This window comes from Mytilus galloprovincialis, chromosome 1 (genome assembly GCF_965363235.1).
Source record: "Mytilus galloprovincialis chromosome 1, xbMytGall1.hap1.1, whole genome shotgun sequence".
Classification (NCBI taxonomy): Eukaryota; Metazoa; Mollusca; class Bivalvia; order Mytilida; family Mytilidae; genus Mytilus; species Mytilus galloprovincialis.
In genome coordinates this window covers 21,713,687-21,736,886 of record NC_134838.1, presented here as the reverse complement: position 1 = coordinate 21,736,886, position 23,200 = coordinate 21,713,687, and the positions used below count along the sequence as shown (strand labels likewise).

Genomic DNA, 23,200 nt, shown 5'->3' with positions numbered 1-23,200 from the left:
ACTTCATTTCCCGTTTTTCACTACACAATCATTTGACTTTCACCTGTCACGCTTGCAAAAAATCGGCAATCCGGCGTGACGCTTATACCCAAATACGACCCACTATTTTACTCTATTTTGACTCATATTAAGCCCATTATAAATATATTAAAAAAGTAGCGTAGATTTTTTTATCCCTTTTTATCCCATCTCGTTTCGTTTTTGAGCCATATATAGATGGAGTCTTGGCTCACACCGAACAGCAAGTTATAAAGGGATCCAGTGTAAAACCTTTTAAACGGGAAAACAAAGGTGCAATCTATATCAAGATGTAGTACGTAATTAGTGGTGAAGTGTCATGAAATGGATAAAAAAATAAGGATAAAGATCCCTATACGCTTTATAAGAAACTAAATGGAATACATTTGAAATAAATGTTATTTCTATTGAATTTATTAGAGTGTTTTAAAACCAAACTTTCCTCCGTAAGTTAAATTTTATCAAATCTTTCTCTTACTTTATCTATTGTTTGAGCAAGTCGGCTAAATTAAGGCTTTACAGCTAATTTCCTAATGCATGTAAAGCAAAACTTTGGTTGGCTTGCTTGCTTTGTTTGTATAATTGTGTATACAAACTTTGTAAATAAGATTGACATTTTTAAACAATATGACTAGGCATAGTTTAAACTGTATTTTTAATATTTGAATTAAATTGGGTGTTATCATAATGATTATCCAATAAAAAAAAAAGCAAGCAAATCAACTAAAGTCTTGCTCTACATGCTTAAATAATTACATTAGATGTAAGTTTCATTATAATACGTTATTCTGATTGGCTAACATGTTATTCCGTAAACAATCAGACAATAACATTTATCATGCATGATAACACGAGGTCCCACAAAAAAGTGCACAGGTGAATTAAATAAAACTGGATAAAAATCGTGTTTTCATGATTTTAGCTAAAAAAATGTAATTATAAGTATTGAATACTTCTTTTTGAAACTTTATAGGGTTGTAAAAGCGTTGACCGTGCGTACATTTTTAGAAATGTACTTCGGTCAACGCTTTTACCACCCAATAAATTTACAAAAAGAAGCATTCAATTCTTAAAGAAATGAGCTGTAATAGATAAAAAAAAAATTATACAGTGAAAATGCACCGCATATACAATACTAATGATTCGCTCCACAGTGAAAATGAAAGAATAGTATCATTATTCGACAGTAAACATGACTAGCATTACGAAATCATCATAGTGGAATTTAGTTAAATATGAAGAAACTGAAAGACAAAACATATTCTACGTTATACAACTTTAATAATTGTATTTAAAAATGAATATCTTTTACTGCAACAACATCTCACCTGTTAGTTATAAAGCACCTGCATCTGTTCGTGAAATGTCCTAAATATTCACCTATTTTGGTATATATTTCACAGCTGGATGGCTTTAGGTGCGATAAAACCCCGCTCGCATCTCTAACTTTGTTTTATTAGTATTATGTATTTCTGAACATATACATTTTAACTAATTTTTTTCATTTTCTTCAAAAATTAAAAAAAGTTCGTCTGTTTATTTATCATTCTACATTAGACATTTATGGCATATACAGTAAAAATGATATTTTAGGATCCGCACTTTACATACACTGCTAGTAGTTAAAACATAAATAAACATAATTATGCGATACAAAGTGTAAACAATACAAATCATAAATTAATTTGGGGGACCCGAACGGCCGACAAATGATCAGAAACACTTCAATTCTAAGAACTTATCTCCAACAACAAAAATAAATAGTAACACAACCAGCAGCACACAGACTGAAAAAACAGGTTTTGCGTGTGTCAACTAGAAAAATATCACACGGAAAATGTGACTACAGTACTAATTACACGATCATATGTTAAATATCAACTACATTGTAACTGCATTTATCTGCATGATGGTAATAGAATTACAGAAAAAGGTGTTTTTGTACACATTTCTCGAAGAACAGGCACGCTGTCTACTGTGTGCAAATGAATTCCAACAAAACACATGTGAAATTGCACAATTATTTGAATTAATGTCACTCTTGTGAGGTAGAACAAAACGCAGAAATAAAGCAAAATTAAAATTTTAGGAAGTAGTATACATCAGAATCATGAATGATATATATTTTGAAATACACCCCATGACCGGCTACAAATAATTAATTTGTCAGTTAGTAAATATGGTTTTAAATAAAAATTAGTTTATATTTTCACTTATCGCCTTAACAGGACAGATAAATGATATGAACTTTCTAGTATATATGATATTGTCGTAGTCAGCTTCCTCGGCATTAGTTTTTGCATTAAAATCTATAGAACTTGCATATCACATGGTAAGTGTTTGTGTGAAAAGTTATATACAAGTCGCAGCATATTTTTATATCTGAAATATAGCATTTGTTTTTCGTGTTTAACCTTTCCACTTATGACTCATTGACAAATTTGGAATGTTCTAAGAAATACATCGGTTTTTAGAAAATTAAATAACACTGTGCGGATTGCTTAAAACAGAATTCTGTCCAATATTTCAATATCAAATAATTATAAATATGTTGGGGAATATTTCACTGCGAATTTAAGTTCAGTCATTTTAATGTGATGGTTGACAGTAGTCTTCAAAGAAATTACGCTGATTATAAGTATTTGAAGAAATACTTGATACAGAGTGCCTTGTATTGATTCGTGAAGCATGTACGAAATCAGGTCTAGCCAGTTTGTCTTCATTTTTCGTTTCATCATATGTTCTGCGTGTATAAATATTCAAGGAGTCAACTTGACTGGTGTTCTCAATGTTCTCCTGCTTCCTACAACCAAATACAAATATTAGTTAGCATACAACATTTTGAAGTTTAAAAGATATAACTATTTATGAATGCAGTATACATCACATATTATAAGTGCACAATACGAAAGTTCTGATTGCTACTGAGGGTTGTGTTTGACAGGAAAGACAATATAATAGACCTCTGATTATTCAGAATATTCTGTGTGGGTACTGTTGTGGGTGTACGTACATTAAGTTTCCAATTTAGTTGTTAAATAAAGCAACAGTAGTATACCGCTGTTCGAAATTTATAATTTAAATGAGAAAAAAAGATCCGGGTAACAAACTAAAACTGAGGGAAACACATCAAATATAAGAAGAGAGCTACGACACAACAGAAACTCAACACTAAAAAGTTATCAAAGATACCAGGATTATAATTTAGTACGCCAGACGAACGTTTCGTCTACATAAGACTCATCAGTGGCGCTCATATCAAAATATTTATAAAACCAAACTTGTACAAATTTGAAAAGCAATGTTAATTCTATTATCATGCACTTTATGTAAAGTAATTTACGATATTCCCGCATTGCATTTCCTATCATGATTTTCTTGATAGAGGGTTGCTGCTCATAAGGAAGCTATTAAACCAAGAGTTCCAAATGGTGAAGTTGAAATCATCCCTTCGTAAATTTTACGGATGCCATCACGAGTAGGTTGACCGTTATCACAAATGAAATCGGATATGTTCCTTACGTCGTAACTACAATCCCTTCCCTTTCATGAATGTGACCTACCGAATAAGACTATTTACCGGATTTGTTATCAAATAAGCAACACGACGGGTGCCACATGTGGAGCAGGATCTGCTTATCCTTTCGGATCACCTGAAATCACCCCTAGTTTTTTGGTGGGGTCGTGTTGTTTATTCTTAAGTTTTCTATGTTGTGTCATGTGTGCTGTTTTTTGTTTGTCTTTTTCATTTTTAGCCATGGCGTTGTCAGTTTGTTTTGGATTTATGAGTTTGACTGTCCCGTTGGTATCTTTTGTCCCTCTTTTACACAGAGACACGATATTAGTTGGGATATATTTTTACGGGACAACAACATATTTTTCATGGAGGTAAGGAAGGTGTTTGATGACAGATGTAGCACAAGTATAAGAAAACAAATCAATTTTTTTAAATTAAAATTTGAATGAACGAGCGTACACATACAGCCTAAACCTATCTATGTCTTTTATTCTAGCGTTTAACCCATTGCACTATAGCATACTCGACTCAATTAATCATTATTTTTAAATTGTGTTTTCAATTAAAGGATATAGACTCTTTGAAATTCGAGCCTTTGAAAACGAAATTTCAAGAAAAAGTGTTGTGGCCAATGTTTAGGCAATCATTTACAATGTGACCATTCAAATTGTTTATGAATAGAGATATATATTTCTATTCTGTAATATTTGGATTTTCCCTGTTCTATTTATATCTTTAGTATATATGGAATCAGTTTATAAGAACTAGATTGTAGAACAAGTGTTTTCAACTAATTTGATTAGTATCTATATACATTAATGCATGGGCATTTCTTATGCGGTATTACGGGTGGGGTTTTATAGTCATATACAAGTCCGACACTTGTATAGTATGTATCGAGGTGCTCATAATAACTTCTAAGTACAACAAATTCTGCATAGTATATCATTTGCATTATATTATTATGCTTAAGTGTAGAATAGCGATTTGTGTGTTTGTTGAGATGTTTGTAATCTTAAATCTATTTATTATCTTTGCATCGCACGGAAAATAATAAGTTACTGCGAGCAAACCAAGACTACATTTTGCATGTTTTGATTTGCCTCTTATGTAGTCATGTAAATAGATAGTTGGAAATATTTTAAATTTTATGAGAGAAAATTTTAGTATCGAAGATTCAATTTGAAGTATTCAATATTGAGATAATAAATAATTCTTTTATTCAGTGCTCGACACATATATCGTCAACTTTCATTGCATAATAACTGTAAATATTCAACGTTGATGAACTTGATTATATTAAAAAAAAATTAGATTGCAACTTTTTCAATCAACATTTACCTTCAGATGATTTGGCTCTTCTATTTGTGTTCATTTTGATATTTATACCTCTTTCCGTATACAGGTATGCTGTAATTCAGTGGTTGTCGTTTGTTTGTGTGTTACATATTTGTTTTTCGTTCATTTGTTTTTTTACATAAATAAGGCCGTTAGTTTTCTCGTTTGAATTGTTTTACATTGTCTTATCGGGGCCTTTTATAGCTGACTATGCGGTATGGGCTTTGCTCATTGTTGAAGGCAGTACGGTGACCTATAGTTGTTAATGTCTGTGTCATTTTGGTCTTTTGTGGATAGTTGTCTCATTGGCAATCATACCACATCTTCTTTTTTATATGTGAACATCATATTAAGCTTTAAAAATTTGGGTTTGTAAACACAGGGAAAAAAATGAAATGATTTGCATTATAACAATTTTATCCAGGACTTATCATTATAAAGAACGAAATTCCCATTTCATACCCTACTTGTCAACTTTCCGAGTGCAAACTTTCCATTTCTAGCAAGAATTCATTAGAACCTATATGAAGAGTTCTATCTCCAATTTGAAACAATATTCTAGGACTTGCGTTTCATATAAAAAAATATCTTGGTATAACGGTTGATGCATAAAGAGAGAGTATCAAAAAGTAAAATAACTAAAATGTCGAACTCCGAGGAAACTCGATAACGGAAAGTAGCTTAGGCTAATCTAATAACAAAATCAAATGCTCATACCAAACGAATGGATAACGACTGTGATATTCCTGACTTTGTACCGGCATTTCTCATGTAAAAACGGTGGATTAAAGCTGGTTTTATAGCTAGCTAAACATTTCACTTGTATGACAATTGCATTAAATTCTATTATATTGACAACGATGTGTGAACAGATATAATAGGTAAAAATGTCACAAATAAGGATAGAGCAGTCGATATTGTGTTATAATCATGATAAAAAAAACAAGCAATTATGTCAACAAAGACACAGACAAAGCACACCAGTAAAAATGAAAGACAAGAATACAAAAATCAAAACAGAACAATAACACGATGACAGGATATATAACTATAAGTACCGAGCCACGCTAAATGGATATTACTAAACAAAAAAACAAAAAAAACACTCGAGATATAGTTTTTCACATTCCATTCATAAATCGCAAAAAGAAAACCCACTACTGACCTACCTTTTAAGTGATCGCACTGTAATAATCCTGACCTTCACATTTTCCAGAATATTTTCCATTGTAATTCCGCCATCTTCGTTTCTATGAGGATCATTCGTTTACATATGACATTCGTCACTGTACGCAGTTTCCTGAAATGTTCCTTTCATTGATGTGATAAGGTTTCCCACGCTTTATGCAAATTTTATGAAATTGAACTCCACGGAAACACGTCCGGTAAAAACAATGGCTGATTCCACCATTCAAAATCGTCTATGAAAAAGTAAAGGTCAGGATTATTACAGTGCGATCACTTAAAAGGTAGGTCAGTAGTGGTTTTTCTTTTTGCGATTTATGAATGGAATGTGAAAAACTATATCTCGAGTGAACGCGATTGATAGTTTAGATTATTTTTACTGATAACCGCTACGAATTTCAGCTGACGGCGACTATAATACCCTGTTTGTGTTTCCTCTTATGTAAAGGGATAGATTCTTACATTGATACGAGTGGATTATCGGATTTATCCAATCGAGATAGTTAGATTATCAATTTTAAAGTCCGAGCCTCGGCGAGGACTTTAAAATTTATAATTTAAATATCGAGATTGGATAAATCCGATAATCCACGAGTAACTATGTAAGAATCTGTTTCTCTAATGATTAAAAAATACATTTTCTTTTTTTGTTAACCGAAAACCCCTTTCGAGTGCCTTTCACATTGCACGAAGTTGTCAATTTCATTAACACCTGTTATAGAATATTTTGATTCATCCAGTTAGCTAAAAAGGTCATGACCCTTAAAATCATCCAATGATCTTTTGAGATCACCGGCAACCACACGTTGATTAATTTTTTTTATAGAATGGATTTGGAAAGGGATAAATTTTCATAGAATAAGAGAAATGAATATATATAACTAGCAACATGACTGACGACTGTCCAAAACCTGAATTTATCATTTAAATCGGAGTCACTATCTAATTCATGTGTTAAAATCTTTTTTTTTTTCTCTTTTCGTTTTACAATTATGTTATCTTGGGCGCTTTCTTTACTTTAAAACTGAGAAAGGAAATGGGGAATGTGTCAAAGCGACAACAATCCGACCATAGAGCAGACGACAGCTCCATTGATAACTTTTCTCACTTTTACGTCTTTTTCTTTGTATTGGATTGGAGTGGAGGAATACATATTTATATCAAAAACAAAATTGAAACATAATGTGTCTTACCTTTCATTAGATCTCTTTAAAATTAACCTTATCAGTAGTATGGCACAACAAATTACAATAATCAAAAGCAAGGATCCTCCAATGAACATAGGTACGATGTATGAAATAACTTTATTGGTATCTGAAATAGAAATTTAAACACATTTGGTGAATGTTAATTAAGTATTTATTATTACTTCATCGCTATCCAAGAGAATACAGTAAAACAAATTTTTGGAATAGTCCGTATTTGATATACATTAAACCTATTTCCTTCACTCAAAAGGTTTGCCAAAAATATAGTCCCTTTTCAAATTAGATTTGTATTGTCTTGAAAAATTATAGTTTAATAGAACTTTGAGGTTATAAAGTCTTATTCGACGCTCCTTATCTCTATAGAATCTTTATTCTGTTTGGGAAATAATTTTTGGTTTATTTAATAGTTATTCAACGTTTGGTTTGAATATTAAAATATTTTAGCATCGAGCATCACTGATAAAACATAAATTGGTAAACTGCGCACTATTAAACTATCCAACAAGCATTTTGTTTAATAAATAATCGCAAAGTGTCGTATACCTGATCGGGTATTCAACTTGTGTTGATAAAAGCATGTCAGAGCATCGCTGAAGTAAATGCAGTAAATAATGGGTTCATATGTAAGAGCATAGCTGCAGTAAATGCAGTAAATATTAGGGTTCATATGTATGAGCATCGCTGAAGTAAATGCAGTAAATATTAGGGTTCATATGTATGAGCATCGCTGAAGTAAATGCAGTAAATATTAGGATTCATATGTTAGAGCATCGCTGAAGTAAATGCAGTAAATATAAGAAATCAAATGTAAGAGCATCGCTGAAGTAAATGCAGTAAATATTAGGTTTATAAATATTAGGGCTCATATGCTAGAGCATCGCTGAAGTAAATGCAGTAAATACTGGGGTTCATATGTAAGAGCATAGCTGAAGTAAATGCAGTAAATATTAGGGTTCATATGTAAGAGCATAGCTGAAGTAAATGCAGTAAATCTTGGGGTTCATATGTTAGAGCATCGTTGAAGTAAATGCAGTAAAATTAGTACCGTTAATGTAAATAGACATTTGTATAAAGCGAGGTAACTCAATAGTTTCTTCTATGAAAATTAATCAGCAAAATGCCTATATGGCAATAGAAAACAAAATTATAAAATTATGACTGACCCTAACTGTTGAACAATCGGATATATATCACAATAACCACAATCTTAAACATATATAACACCGATTGGTTGTAATCTACACATATTGAAAATTTGAGATGACTGTCCAGTTCAAATTAAAAAAATGCTTCAGCAATTGCATTAAGTAAGAAAAAAAATGATTATTCCAGTGATTTTATAATATACACATGGGAAAAAGTATTGAAAATTGAAATTCAAATTAAAAAAACACTCTATATTTTTTTTATATGATTTGTTGAAATAGAACTAGTTAAACATTATTTAAATATCACCTGAGTTTAATCAATAATTTGTAAATTCAGCTTTCATTCATAGAAAAAAAAACTTTACGTCTAATTCTGTATTTTTATTTTGTAAACTTTTACGTTTTCGGATATGATTTAATATTGCTAAAGTGACATATAGGTCCAATGGGCCGGGTGTAAATATCAAATTGCTATGTATATAATTGTATAAATGTGTGTTGTGGTACACATGTCACTATAATAAATAATTACTTACTTACTTACAATAAATATCGACTCGAAAAGTTCTTATCTACACATGCAGCTACTGTCCTCGTAAACAGTAAAACAGATGTTTTTATCCTCATTGTTTTAAACACTTTAAATAACCAAGTTTATAAAGTTATGTTATTGACACCTTGTAATTGGTCACCCACAACTCTAAACTGCAGCAAGATGGCAGATGATCAGCATGAGAAAAGCAGGTATGTCGCTGTGACAATTGCACGTATTGTTGGTCATCACCATTCCACTATAAGTCGTTTTGAGAAAGAATAAAAATCAGGCAACAAACGATTTTAAAGACCTGCCGAGATCAAGAAGACCCCCTATAAAATCTGCTAGGGAAAATCAAGCATAATGAAGGTTGGTCAGATGGAAACCCATTGCAAACAATACAATCCTAAAAAGAGAGTGATGAGCATACAGGAGCCTTTAAACAAGAACTGTTCGAGATCAGTTCATCGCTACTAGTTATCGTGCAATAAAAACATTTTGGGGACCTTTGCCTACGAACAGACACACAGTTACCCGTATCCAATATAGTGCAGAGCTCACCAAGTTGGAAATTAGCATCGTAGAGTTATATCCATTGTTCCAAGAGAAATCTGGTTATCTTCCTTGGCCCGATCGTAGCCCGAATTTGAACCATATCGAGCATATATGGGACACTATTAGGCATACAGTGCACGAAAGGACCCCCCAGTTCAAACATGTCATGAAATTAACAATACCCTTCGTCAGGAATGGTTGCTGTTACCTTAGCAATAAATTAGTCGACTTATAGCAGGAATTTGGAAGACGTTAAGATACGGTTATCCGTTTGAATGGAGGCTGCGCACAAAGTACTAATTCTTTGGCGTATAACGATCAACTCTGATGTGAACAATCATCTAAAGATTAATTTTGAAATGTCTGACATTGTGAAGTTCGACTATAGTAAAAGTTGTAAAATGCATTTTTTGTTTGTACAAAAAACACTTCATTTTGTTAAAAAAAAAAATGGTTGGATAAAACATTTTTTTTCATACATTTTTTGTTCGTTTTGATGCCAATGTTATCATTAACTACGTTTCAATATTAATTTACAAATATTTTATCATATTCCATCCAAAATAAAAGGTTGATTTTTCAAGTTTTAAAAAATCAAGGTGTTGCAATACTTTTTTCCATGTGTATATATAAACTTTATAAAAGGGAACTGCTATTTTCCTTTCGCTTTTTTCGTGACAATTTTACTTCTGAAAATCAGTTATGTTTTTCCTACACATATAACAGGAATTAATTCATAATATTTCTTGTACCTCTTTTGCCTCACATCCCATGTTTTTCTTCAAAAGCTGATACTTAGGATATTCCTTTCAGTCTCATGAATAACGTTCGTGTTTCTTATATAAAATGAGAACATTTGGTACAAAAAGGAATATGAAATTGTAAAAATTCAGAAAAGGTAAGAAGAGAGCACCATATGGTCAAGTTAATGTAAAACGAAAAACGTTAATCAACAGAAATACCCTACGTTCTGAAAAGACATATATATTTTTGATATTCAATATCAAATGTAACTTCCTAGCTTTCATGAATGATGATAAAAATATGTTAAACGCTCGTTTCTGTAACAATATATTAAATTTTAGCGAAAGAAATTTACGCATTACTAAAAAATAATTACACCAGGGTTTTCGGTATCACAAACTAGTCAAAACATTACCTAAATTTTATCATCCGTTCAAGTACAACATTCGTAAATATAAATCAACATGCAGACATCTTATATGCTCAGGAATTTCACATCCAATCTATTATGGCAATATTCTTCACAAAGCACAATAATGTCCGCAAAGAGACAACATCTCGACCAATAAAAAAACAACTGCACAAAGCCACCATTGGGTCTTCAAAACGGCGAGAAAATACCACACCTGGGTGCAGGCTTCAGCTGGCACTTAAACAACAATGTATACTAGTTCAGTGAAAATGGAAGTCATACTAAACTCCAAAGCATATAAATAAACTTAAAATTTGGAAAAAATTACGGCGGGGTTAAACATTTTTCTGTCAGATTTTAACTCTACCCTATTTATACCTCTATCTAAGAAGAAAAAAACACGCGAAGTCCAAGTGGTAACAGAAGAAGTTTCCACTTTAAATCGCAAAAACATTTTAAATCTTTTATCACTATTTTTTACTCTATGACGACATTATTAACGTCATCGCAAAATTTATTAATGAGGGTATATGTATATCGTCTATGATGAATTAATAACTATCTACTACACATTTTTGGAGATTGGAATGTTTGTTATTTTTTTTTTCTGCTTGGGTCCAAAGACAAAAATTAAAAAAAAAGTAGCATTCAATGACATCAATTCAGAGGTTGAGGACAATAATACAGAGTAAAATAAGAAAATAAAAAAATTTTGACCTCGTCAAATTGCAAAGATAGTCCGATGTGTCATAGACTGACTGATGATAAAAAATGATTGTTAGGGTTACATTTTTAAAAAAAAATGAGTAATCATATACAACATGTGATCTTATTTAGTTTTCTTTTGATTAATCGTAAATCTTGAAATAGGTAATTGCATATTAACTCTACGAGGAAACCAAAGGATATTAAAATTGAACAATAAAATGAATTTATGTTGAATAAAACAGATCTGGTTTTGATAAAAATTCAGAACAACATTTGGTGCATATTGATTTTTATGCCCCACCTACGATAGTAGAGGGGCATTAGTTTTTCTGGTCTATGCCTCCGTTCGTTCGTTCTTCCGTTCATTCGTCCGTGCGTCCGTTCGTCCCGCTTCAGGTTAAAGTTTTTGGTCAAGGTAGTTTTTGATGAATTTGAAGTCCAATCATCTTGAAACTTAGTAGACATGTTTCCCATGATATGATCTTTTTAATTTTAATGCCAAATTAAAGTTTTGAACCCAATTTCACGGTCCACTGAAGTTTTTTGTCAAGGTAGTTTTTGAGGAGGTTGAAGTCCAATCAACTTGAAACTTAGTACACAGGTTCCCTATGATATGATCTTTCTAATTTTAATGCCAAATTAAAGTATTGACTCCAATTTCGAGGTCCACTGAACAAAGACAAAGATAGTGCGAAGCTCTGGTTAAAGTTTTGGTTAAAGTTTTTGGTCAAGGTAGTTTTTGATGAAGTTGAAGTCCAATCAACTTGAAACTTAGTACACATGTTCCCTATGATATGATCTTTCTAATTTTAATGCCCAATTTAAGTATTGACCCAAATTTCATGGTCATATAAAATGATAGTGCGATGGGGCATCCGTATAATATGGACACATTCTTGTTTTGGTTTAGTTTTGAAGTAAAAGAAATATAACATTTTGACATGCACTTAATCAATGATGAATATGCAGTGACGGGTAACCTTTGGATGGAATCTCACCATTAAATCTGTTGAATATCATTTTGGTGTTTAAGCAAATATTATTTTTAAAATTTTACCTGGTAACAAATCTTCCGATGTCTGTATTACTGTTGAACCATCAGTTGTTTCCATTTGTAGTGTGGATGTTACTAAATTCGTTATATTCACATCAATCATGTTATAATCTGTTGTAGTCTCATATGTTGTTGATAATTTCTTATATGTCGTTTTCATATAAACTGTTGTTGTTGATTCTTTACTTGTTGATGTTAATTCTTTACTTGTTGTTGTTTCATCTGTTTTATCTGTTGTTGTGGATTCCATATATGTGTTTGTTTCGTGTGTTGAAGTTTCGGCATCTTTTGTTGTTGATTCATCTATTGTGGTTATTTTGGCTGTTGTTGTTTTATCTGTAGTCGTTTTATCTGTTGTTGCTTTTGTTTTGGCTATTGTTGTTGATTCCTCATATGTTACTTCATCTTTTGTTGTAGATTGATCAGCTGTTGTTGATTCATCAGTTGTTGTTGGTTCCTTGTATGTTGTTGTTTCATCTGATGTTGTGTCGATGATTGTTGTATCGGTTGTTGCGATTGATGTTTTCAGTTGTTTTGGAGATGAGAATGAGATGGACGTAGTAGCAATAGTTGTTTTCTCGTATGTAGTTGTGTCATATAGTGTTGAACCTTGATCGGGTTTAAAAGATGTAGTCATCTTGCTTGGTGTTGTTACTGAATCAAAGGTAGTTTCTTCGATTCTTGTTGTTATATGTTTTGTAGATGTCAATACATCGGAAGTTGTCAATTTTTCACTTGTTGTTTCTAGGGTTGAGGAATCTTGTCTGGTTGTGGACTTCAGCGTTTCTGTTGTAACGTGTGAAGTTTCCGTTTCACCTGTGGTAGTATGAATATCAGTTGTTGTGAAATCAGGACATGAATCCTACAAAAAAGTAAAAACAATACATTTTATGCTAAAACATCACAAATGAATGCTCATTCTTCCATAAATATAAAACTTTGGATTGAAATTTGACTGTACTAACATAATTCTTATCACAAAGGGAATATTTATGGAATGTTTTGATGGGTTCGTGTTGCTAAGTCTTTAGTCTTCTATGTTGTGTTTTGTGTTCTATTATTTGTCTGTTTGTCTTTTTTTTAGCCATGGAGGTGTCAGGTTATTTTCGATATATGAGTTTGAATGTTCCTCTGGTATATTTCACTCCTCTTTTACCATTCCAGGGCAACTAAGATCATATTAAGTTTTTGGTGGAGTTCATGTTGCTCAGTCTTTAGTTTTCTTAAGTTGCTTTTTGTGTACTGCTGTTATTATGTTTGTCTTATTTCGTTTTAGCTATGGCGTTATCAGTTTATTTCGACTTATGAGTTTGAATTGTCTTTTGGTTCCTTTTATTTATCTTTCGCATATAGTAATTTCTTATTACCATACATACACTTACAACAACCACACAGGAAATCGAGGATGCATTACAATCATAACAGTCATCATCATATATGATTAAGTTGACTGCATCACCAAATACGATGCCATCATTTGACAAGCTTAGTTCATATCCTTCCGCCATTACAGGGTCCAAAGTTGATCTTTTCCTCCGATTTCCATGAAGGGCAACCGATACCATAAAACTATTTCGATATTCAGCCTTCACAATAACAGTGTCAGCGTACGTTATTGAATCACCATTTATCTGCAACGTAGAAATAATTTCATATTCGTTAAGTGTATGGAAAGGTATATACTATGAAATTAGGATCGAGGGGCTTGTATACCTTTCCCTACACTATCCAATTTAGCATATATTTACAACTTGAGTAATTCTGCAAATAATCTATTGATATGTTTTGTCTGACTAGGGTAGCTCATTTACGTAGTTTTGTAAATCTACTCACTAGTATCATTGTAAAATATGTGATTTAAAAAGGCCCTTGACTCCGTAATGAAAATATGGTAGCTGCTGGTATAAGTATGTTTATTGATATAAAGAGGTGTTTTACTATACAATTACTTCTTTACATAGTAAGATGAAAAAGTAAATTGACCGAAAGCAGGCAATAATCAAATTGCAGGGGAAGCTTTATATTCTTGATTTTTGTTTTTCAATTTCAATTTAGGACTAAAACTTTAATAAATTTAACAAATATAGATGGTTGCAGTGGCGGTTCCAAAAAGGGGAAGGGGGAGTTCAGGGGGCGTAGAAAACACCCTTTTCGTGATGATCAATGCTTTTAAAAGAGGACATGCAGTTTGACCCCTCCCCCTTATCTTTGGTTGGAAACCCTTTTAAAAATGGCTGGATCTGCCCCTGGTGTGTGTATCCATACATGTAGGTAGTCTAATGAATAGTTTACATGCATGAAATATTTGACACTTAGTCAAGTGTGTTCAAAGCCCATTACAACGAATAAATGAGTCTATTGTGTATATAAGACTAACACATCAATCAATTAACTTCCAATGTATTTAGTGTAGAGACGCCATTATCAGTAAAAAAAAATCATGACCTTGTGAAAATATATGTATCAGTAAAAAATATGGGACCGTAAGTGTTCATTGATGTAAAGCAAGAATATCTATTAAGGTTTCGAATTATTGATACAAATATATATTAACAGATTCCTTAAGTCTGTATATTCGATCTTATCTATCTATTAACAATTTACCTGATAATGTGTTTTGTTGCACCATACATTCCGTGACGGAAAAAATCCGTAAATATTTGTTCGCTCACAAGCTCTGGTACGCGTACTGCACAGTCCACTTGTAGGTAAGCTGGTGTTTGCAGGAGGTACAGTCATATCCTTTGAACAGTCTTCACCAATATAACCATCTAAACATGTACAACTTCCTGCACCAAAAGGATTTGCATAATTTATGAGAATTGTATAATGCATACCCAGAAAATATTGAGGATATGGTACGGTACATGTATCTAGACAGTTCATATGCAAAATAATTTTTCGTTATAATTTTTTTAAATAATAGAGCTAGAATGTGCAGTTGAAAGGGGAAAACAGAAACAAATTAAGAAATTCAATAATTCCTGGAGTTTGGTTTCTTATTAACATGCCTATCATTTTTTTTTTCTTTTCACATAATACAAAACTCTGACTAATCTCAAAGCTTCACATTAAAATTATTAGTTCGATAATCGTCTAAGGGACTCCCAGTACATTTTTTTTTATCTATTTCACAAATTTAGTTTCTTATATGCAATTCCCCATAAAAATCTTATTAGAAATGCAAAGTCCCATGTGAACATGCATATTTGTAATTTTTCTCGCCGCTGCGACAGTGGTTAGTGTGTTAAACTAAAAAATAAAACAGAGACAATTCTTTACCATTGCGTTTGACACGGAAATTAATTAATTGAAATTGCAAGATTTTCTGTCGATGGTCTCTTATTTTCTCCATGTACACCACTATCAACCACAAATAAAAAATGACCACAATGATATAAATGATTGTACGGGAAGTGTCATCTACCATCAATCAATCAATCAATCAGTCTGAAGAATTAATGCATAATAGGCTTAGAATATTAGATATGTGAAACATTACCGAAATTAACTAATGACTCCAAAAGATTCAAAACACAGTTTATCAACATAATACAATATTAAAAAAATGATTTACCTGATGTACAATTTCCGTTATTACTACAATTATTTGGACAAAGTAGGCTGGTAACATATTCTAAGATAGTCTGGGAGCCATTCTCTGTCTTGGTTTTAGCCATTGTTTCGTTCCTTAAAACTTCCATGATTGTGTATGTCTGCATAGCACCAACGGTATCTTGCACAAACGAAGTATCTGCAGTTAGCTATAATAGATTCAAAGAAAAGTAGGAATTTTAATTCGGGGAAAAGATGTATTGAAAGTAATGTTTCGGAGAAACATAAAGTAATGCAAGGTATTACTTTAAGAATACAACTTCAACATGTTCTTAAATTGAAAAAGTTTACTTAATTATTGTATTTCATTTCGATTTTTTCAAAAAATGTAGAACTGTAGAAAAATCTTTAAAAACATACATTTTAAAAGCTTGCATTTTCAGCTCATCAAAGAAAATAAACTTTTATTGATATGAAAACTCTTCATAACCTTGCTGTGTCTCAGGTCCTCTCAGTTGTTGGGAATTTGTTTTTTTTTTAATATGCAATTTTCCCTCAAAACACATTCCCAAACATAGTGCATCGACAAAACTTTTGACAACAATCCAAATGCTCAGTTGAATGAGAGGACATGTGGGGATCAACATAAATAAAACAGCAACCTATCGACAAACAATAATAATATCAACATTATATCTACATGCTTTTACCAAGCTAACAAGGACGTATTTACACTACATCTTCTGATTTCTGGAATTTATTTTCATGATATCCTATCTGGATTCTTGTCTCAACAAAATATTTTGTCAGAGCAGTAATATCAACAAAAAGTATCTTATGTTGTAATATTTCCATGGGGCAAAGCTTCGCTGATACTGAATTTTAAATAAAAGCTTGCTGAAACGGGCATCTTAATTCCAATATTATCGTCCAATTTTTATATATATACAATGAAATTCAAAACAGTGTGGCTGTGGCCATTGATTGACACATTAAATTCATCCATTGACTGGGATAATTTAGGTGAACGTTTGTATGTAAAGACCACTGCTCACTATGTACTTTTTAAAGACACTTAAACTATGGGGTCACCAAAGGTTCTCAACACCTTAATAAAGTAATTCGAAAAATTAATCAGAAATAACACGATGTTTTGATTTATATCAATTATATAAATCAAACATAAACGGTTATTCCTGATTGATTTTTCGAATTATTTTATAATTAAAGGCGTTAAGAAACCTTTGGTGACCCCACAGTTTAAATGTCTATCGTAGGTACGTAGTGAACAGTGGTCGTTACAGACAAACGTTCACGTAAATTGTCCCAGTCAATGGATGAATTTAATGTGTCAATCAATGGCCACAGCCACACTGTTTTGAATTTCATTCTATATATATATATATACCGGTACGCAATTGTCCGACTAAAAATTGACCAGGAACCGATGTATTTTTACCAGAATTTTTCGTCTCTGCTTAATAACAATAAAGTTTGGCCATAGACACATGTGTAGTAGCTAACAAAGTGTTTTTTTTTCTTTTCATAAGTATAACATTGATTACGGAACTGACGCATGGATTTTTACTGGTGCTGTACCTCAACTATAGACGCGTTGTCAATTAATTAAGCAGACTACGAATGAAGATATTCAACCAACGCAACACTGTAAAAATAACACAAAATACTTAATTGTGATATAACACATCTGCCCACAGGGTTGTTGTCTTGGATCTGGTGTTGAACGTTTGGCTAGTTTACGTTATTTTTTTAAGATATCAACTCCGCTCTTCTTTAATCCAGAATACATTTTATTGGTACATAATGAATAATTGTTATGAACACATATTTAACCTTTTATAAAAATGCAATTAACACGTTCATCACCTTTATGTCCAGTATGCAAGATTCGATATAATCTGATACGGACAATCCCGTGACTTCACCAAACAGATCGGTAGGAATCCCATTCTCAATTCGTTCATAGCAAGTTTGATTAGCCTCCTCTTCTGTCCATCCATTTCTAAACTCAAGTATCTGTTAAAAAAGCACGACTAGAAAAGTTATGTTTTATATCAGTACAGTTTACTTAACACAAAAAGAAAAGTAAATTGAATAAACAATAAAAAAAAACTTTTCAGTACATTGATAGATAAATTATATATACTACCATAGAAAATTTCTAAACAATAGAAAAAGATATACAACAGTTTCGGTATTATGACGAAATCCCGAGGTCCCAAATCTAAAGAAATTTAAATCCCGCCAATCAAAAATCTGAAATCCCGAGCTTAAAATATCCGATCCCTGATTCCTGATCCCCCTACCCAAGTCATGGTTAACTAGATGTTATCAATTCCAATTTCTTACTTTATTGTTTGTTTGTATGTATTGATGATTTATCTACACAGTCAACTGTTATTTGCACTTAATTGTATTTATTGCTATTTACAACATACATACCTCAACATCAACGCTTGAATCATCGTCAAATTCCAAAGGCTTAACATCTGAAATATCATCTGTATCAGAAAGACTTCTGCGAACTAATCTGTGTTCTGTAGAACGTTTTACCCTGTAATAACCTGGTACACATGTTGTTACAAAAGGGCTGATTGTATTGTCATCTACTTGTTGAGCAGACGAGCAGGTCTCTGTACTTTCCGTTAAATTACATTGAAGAGAATAGAATAAACTGAAATCTTCTGATGGTGAAGCTTGCTTCTCACAAACACAATATCTTTCGTTGGAAGGAGATGTATTATTTGTAATGTTCCCTGTGTCAACAGTTAATTTGTGTAAAAATTCTGGCTCTGGTATGAAGAGCGATTCGTCTGTCATCGATGTTGAATTTATTCTGAAATGTAATCAATACCAGAGAAACATATTCGGCTTTTAATGTATCAAATTATAATCCTGGTCCAACACTGGATAATGTCTCTCATTCTTCAAAAAGACATTGCAAATCATTATGTTATTTCTAAAGGGATCTACTGACTCTCTGTCCGTACGATCTGATCAGTCGTTACTGTCAGTAATTGTAATAAATTTACAAGATACTACAATAGAACATTATCGTAAATTCCATTTTAGAATATAGATTACAATGTATTTCAAAATGAAAGAACCGATTATGTGCATATATTTGATCATGTTTCTGCTATCATCTCATTGAGTAGAAATTAAAATGAATTGTTAGTAAATAGTTTTTGAAGTTGGTGTAGGAGTAATATTCTACGACATTCTTCAAGAAATATATTCCATGGAAATTGTTTTGTGCAAATAAGGACAGATAGTTTAACGTTCATCAATTTAAGAAATAGTGTAGAAAGTAAAATCACAAAAATACTAAACTTCAAGGAAAATTCAAAAGTCCCCAATTAATATAACTTAAAGAGAATAAAACAAATTCAACGAAGGAAATACTTCAAACTACCTTTTTAAATATGTTGTATCACTTGCACATATATTTGTTTTATATGTGAATTGATCATTACATTTTTACCAAGATGCAATAACAATGTGTGAGACACTAAAACAGAACACATTATAAATCCGAGAGGCATCAAATCATACGATAATAATCATTCAATAAACTTTGTAAATTGCAGATTGAAGGTTTTAAACTGTTTTATCTTAAATAAACGACACAATGATTGCTGATTTCTCTGTGTTTAAAGGATTGAAAGGTTTATAGTTTTATGGTGTAGATGACGGTATGATACTAAACCCCTAACGGGAAGGATTGTGCCTGGTGTTCATATGATGAAATCATAATCTTTCAGTCAGTTTTATTGAAGTCTGGAGCTGGCATGTCAGTTAACTGCTAGTAGTCTGTTGTTATTTATATGACATAATAATTTTTAAAAGTATTCTAATTTTACAATTTTACAATTGTGATCTCTTTCATAGGTTCAGGGAGTAGGTTTCATATATATATCTCTTTAATAAATATATATATATATATGCGTGTAAAATCATAATGTTTTTGTAGTATAGACATAAAATGTCAATTTCCGTGGGTGTGACGCATGTTTCCGGAAAAGGTAACGAGGTATAATAAAGTCGTATGCAAACATTTTAGGGCTTCAGTAGCCAAATAAACATGCTTAACTCGGATATAATCTGTATGTAGATCCTGTCTCATGTCAGGGGCTGTAATTCAGTGGTTGTAGTTTGTACATAAATTAGGCCGTTAGTTTTCTTGTTTGAATTGTTTTACATTTGTCATGTCGGGGCCTTTTATAGTTTATAATGCGATATGGGCTTTACTCATTGTTGAAGGCCGTACGTGACCTGTAGCTGTTACTTCTGTATCATTTGAGTTTTTTGTGGAGAGTTGTCTCATTGGCAATTATTCCACATACCTTTTTGTTTTATATTTTTGACAGAACTTTGAAATTGGAAGTAATGTTCTTTATCAAGACGAGGGTTGTTCACTGATATTCAAATTTCGTAAATCGATGAAGGAGAGACAAATCAGGGTAAGAAAACTAAAAAAAATGGTACATTGTATATGAAGAACTTCAAGAAAAATAGCGTACATGCATCAATAGGGTAAGCATCTCCTACTGTGCATGTATGACCCACTATGTGAATTTACGCTTAGTAAAAATGCCTATATTGGGAATAGGAAAAATCAGTAAATGCATTTATTGTATAGCAATATAATATTTCCCACAGAAAGTAACCAAAAGTTAGCGTGCAATAAATTCCAATATTGCACTAGTGCAATAAATCTTCAAAATTCATGACGTCATCATCGATTTTTTTTTAGTTTAAACCAATTTTTACTTTCAAATATTATATTGCTATACAATAAAAGGGTTATTGCATGAATATTGGGGAATATATTGCCCTCGTAGAACATATATTGCACTCGCAAGCTCGTGCAATATAATATTCTACTCGGGACAATATTCCCCAATATGCATGCAATAACCCTATAATACAATAGTTTGGGAGTACTATACATATAAAAGCTATACAAATGTTTAGTTATATGTCAAATCCTGTATAAAAATAACTTTAAAAAGTTCATAATGCATATTTTATTAAGTATTATTTGAATCTATTTGCAATTATAATAACAGTATACTTCAATAATAAGGAACTGGGTAATTTAAAACATAATTTACCTCCAAGAATCCGCAAAACTTTTGTAATCTAACACTGTACCTAATTCTCTATGCATGAAGTCGTCGCTTGTATCTTTTGTCACGCTTGGAACTCCACAAAGGCCTTTAGCGTTATTGATATCGTAAATAGATGGCTTTATGGAAATTCGGGATATGAACATGGACCACGATGATATTGAAAATTCGATAACTGTCCCAGTAGGTATGGTTATCTGACAAACAGCAAGTGACAAATAAAATAAGAAATGTAGTATGCTATATTGAATATATAGTATTACAATGGAATATTTGTGATATCAACCATGCATGGTCACAAAACTCAGTTATGTAGTGAAAGACATTAAAGTATAGTCAAAGAAAAAGGATACATTCTTGTCTTCATAAAGAAGCGTTAAAAATGAAAAAAAAATGTCCATTCCCAAGATTGAAGTTTTCTTGTCAAAAAAAATGATTTAAACCTTCTCAAACATAACTTCCCATACATCATGTATTATGAACTATTCGAAAAACTGATTCACTAGTGTTTGTTGGCTATTTATACGAAGGATGATAATTCCCAAAAGTCCTTTGGAACGTTATAAGCTTGTCTACAGTATACATTTACGAAATATGTACTGTGTGTATCGCAATCTGTTTGGCTAATGGAGGGTTGAGATCCCACAAAACATGTTTATCCCGGCAGCATTGTTTTGCGCCTGTGAAAAGTCAGGAGCATCTGGCCTCTATTAGTCTTGTATGATTTTTACCTTTAGTATATTTATATGTTTTTGAATAAAATGTGATGTTTCTCTGAACTAGTTCATTATTTTGTTAAGGGGCAGCTGAGGCACGCTTCCGGATTCGGGATTTTTTTGTTTACGTGTTGAAGACCTTTTGGTGGTTTAGACTGTTTATTCTCTTTGGTAGAACTGTCTCTTTGACACATTCCCCATTTTCATTCGCAATTGTATCATCTATTGGGGAATATCATTGGAGCAAAGGAAATTAGCGGACACTTTACAAATTCAAAGGCAAAGTGTTAGAATTAAAAGCATTTGCACCAACCAAACAAAGAAGTTAAGTGTGCAAAAAAGTTCGGAATGGAATTTTGACAATCTTGTTAATTGAAAATATATCCCTACTTACTTTGAAATACACAAAAAAAAATCAAAGGAACGGTATTTAATCATGCATTTGATGCTTTTCACAAAACAATAATACATACGAAATTTTAATTTAAAAGACATCTGTATTTGATATATGCAGTTGTATAATGTGATTATAATGGTAGCCTTATAAGGTACAAACGTTTCTACATTACAACGTACACTATCTAAATAGTTAAATCTAAACTGACAAAATATTACAAGGACAAACTAAAATCTAGTAAACTCCTATCCATTTTATTGGGAGAATAGTGTAGAATTCCTGACATATGGCAATTACTATTGAAATTCATTATAGTATTGATTTTGGAAAGTGAACTTACCTTATAGTTGTTATTGGTATGCTCAATAGACAAATCACTGTCATCACAACTTCTAATTTCCGTATGCGGCTGTTGAAGCAAATACTTGTCATCCCTTGATATCCTCTCACATGTTCTTAGCACAAATAAAGACCCTCGACTTCGAACAGCTATTCCACAGTTACATGATGAATGTGTCCATCCGAAACCACAATTAGTAAATAAAACATGAACCTTAAACAGAAAGATATTTTGCAATTCAAATTGCCATACACAGACATTTATTCAAATAGAAAACTCTCTAAAATCAGTTTTTCTCACACTGATACTTATTTATCAGAATTATAGTCAAAGAAATCACTGCGTATACTCTAAGTTTTTCTTTACTATGCATTTTATACCCCCTCCCCTGTTTCAATTTTTTAAAGAATTTGATAACAAGACTTTAATTATTGCCAGCTTACCCTATTTGCATATTTTCTGATAAAAAAAATGCCTAGAACCTGTTTTAAACTGTTTTGATAACATATTGAAAGCATATCAGAATACTATAAATGTAATGTTTAGCAGTCAATTATTACAACATTCAAGATTATATAAAGTATCTAATCCAGCTTCTGTCTCCAGTCCACATCTTA

At 31.9% G+C, this 23,200-nt stretch overlaps 2 protein-coding genes across 2 annotated transcripts in view; one reads left to right on the top strand and one right to left on the bottom strand.

Moving 5' to 3' along the window:
* Positions 1-23,200, top strand: part of LOC143069181 (jouberin-like) — a 377,039-nt gene that overhangs the window by 13,813 nt on the left and 340,026 nt on the right. The gene's annotated exons all lie outside the window — the stretch shown is intronic.
* LOC143069213 (uncharacterized) lies at positions 1,453-22,771 on the bottom strand. Its single transcript, XM_076243744.1, has 10 exons — positions 22,584-22,771; positions 21,116-21,327; positions 18,441-18,834; positions 17,865-18,014; positions 16,000-16,186; positions 15,027-15,211; positions 13,805-14,053; positions 12,426-13,284; positions 7,252-7,372; positions 1,453-2,821 (listed from the first exon to the last, which is right to left on the bottom strand). Exons 2-10 carry the CDS (start codon positions 21,274-21,276, stop codon positions 2,608-2,610), a joined length of 2,520 nt encoding a protein of 839 aa, XP_076099859.1. The 5' UTR covers positions 21,277-21,327; positions 22,584-22,771; the 3' UTR covers positions 1,453-2,607.

Bases quoted from the DNA above. Each gene is read 5' to 3' on its own strand.
- LOC143069213 (XM_076243744.1), bottom strand. From the start codon at position 21,276: ATGTTCATATCCCGAATTTCCATAAAGCCATCTATTTACGATATCAAT. The intron at 15,212-15,999 runs GTAAATCATTTT...CTTTTGGTGCAG, and splicing joins TAACGGAAATTGTACATCAG to GAAGTTGTACATGTTTAGAT. The intron at 2,822-7,251 runs GTAAGACACATT...ATTTGGTTGTAG, and splicing joins TTAAAGAGATCTAATGAAAG to GAAGCAGGAGAACATTGAGA.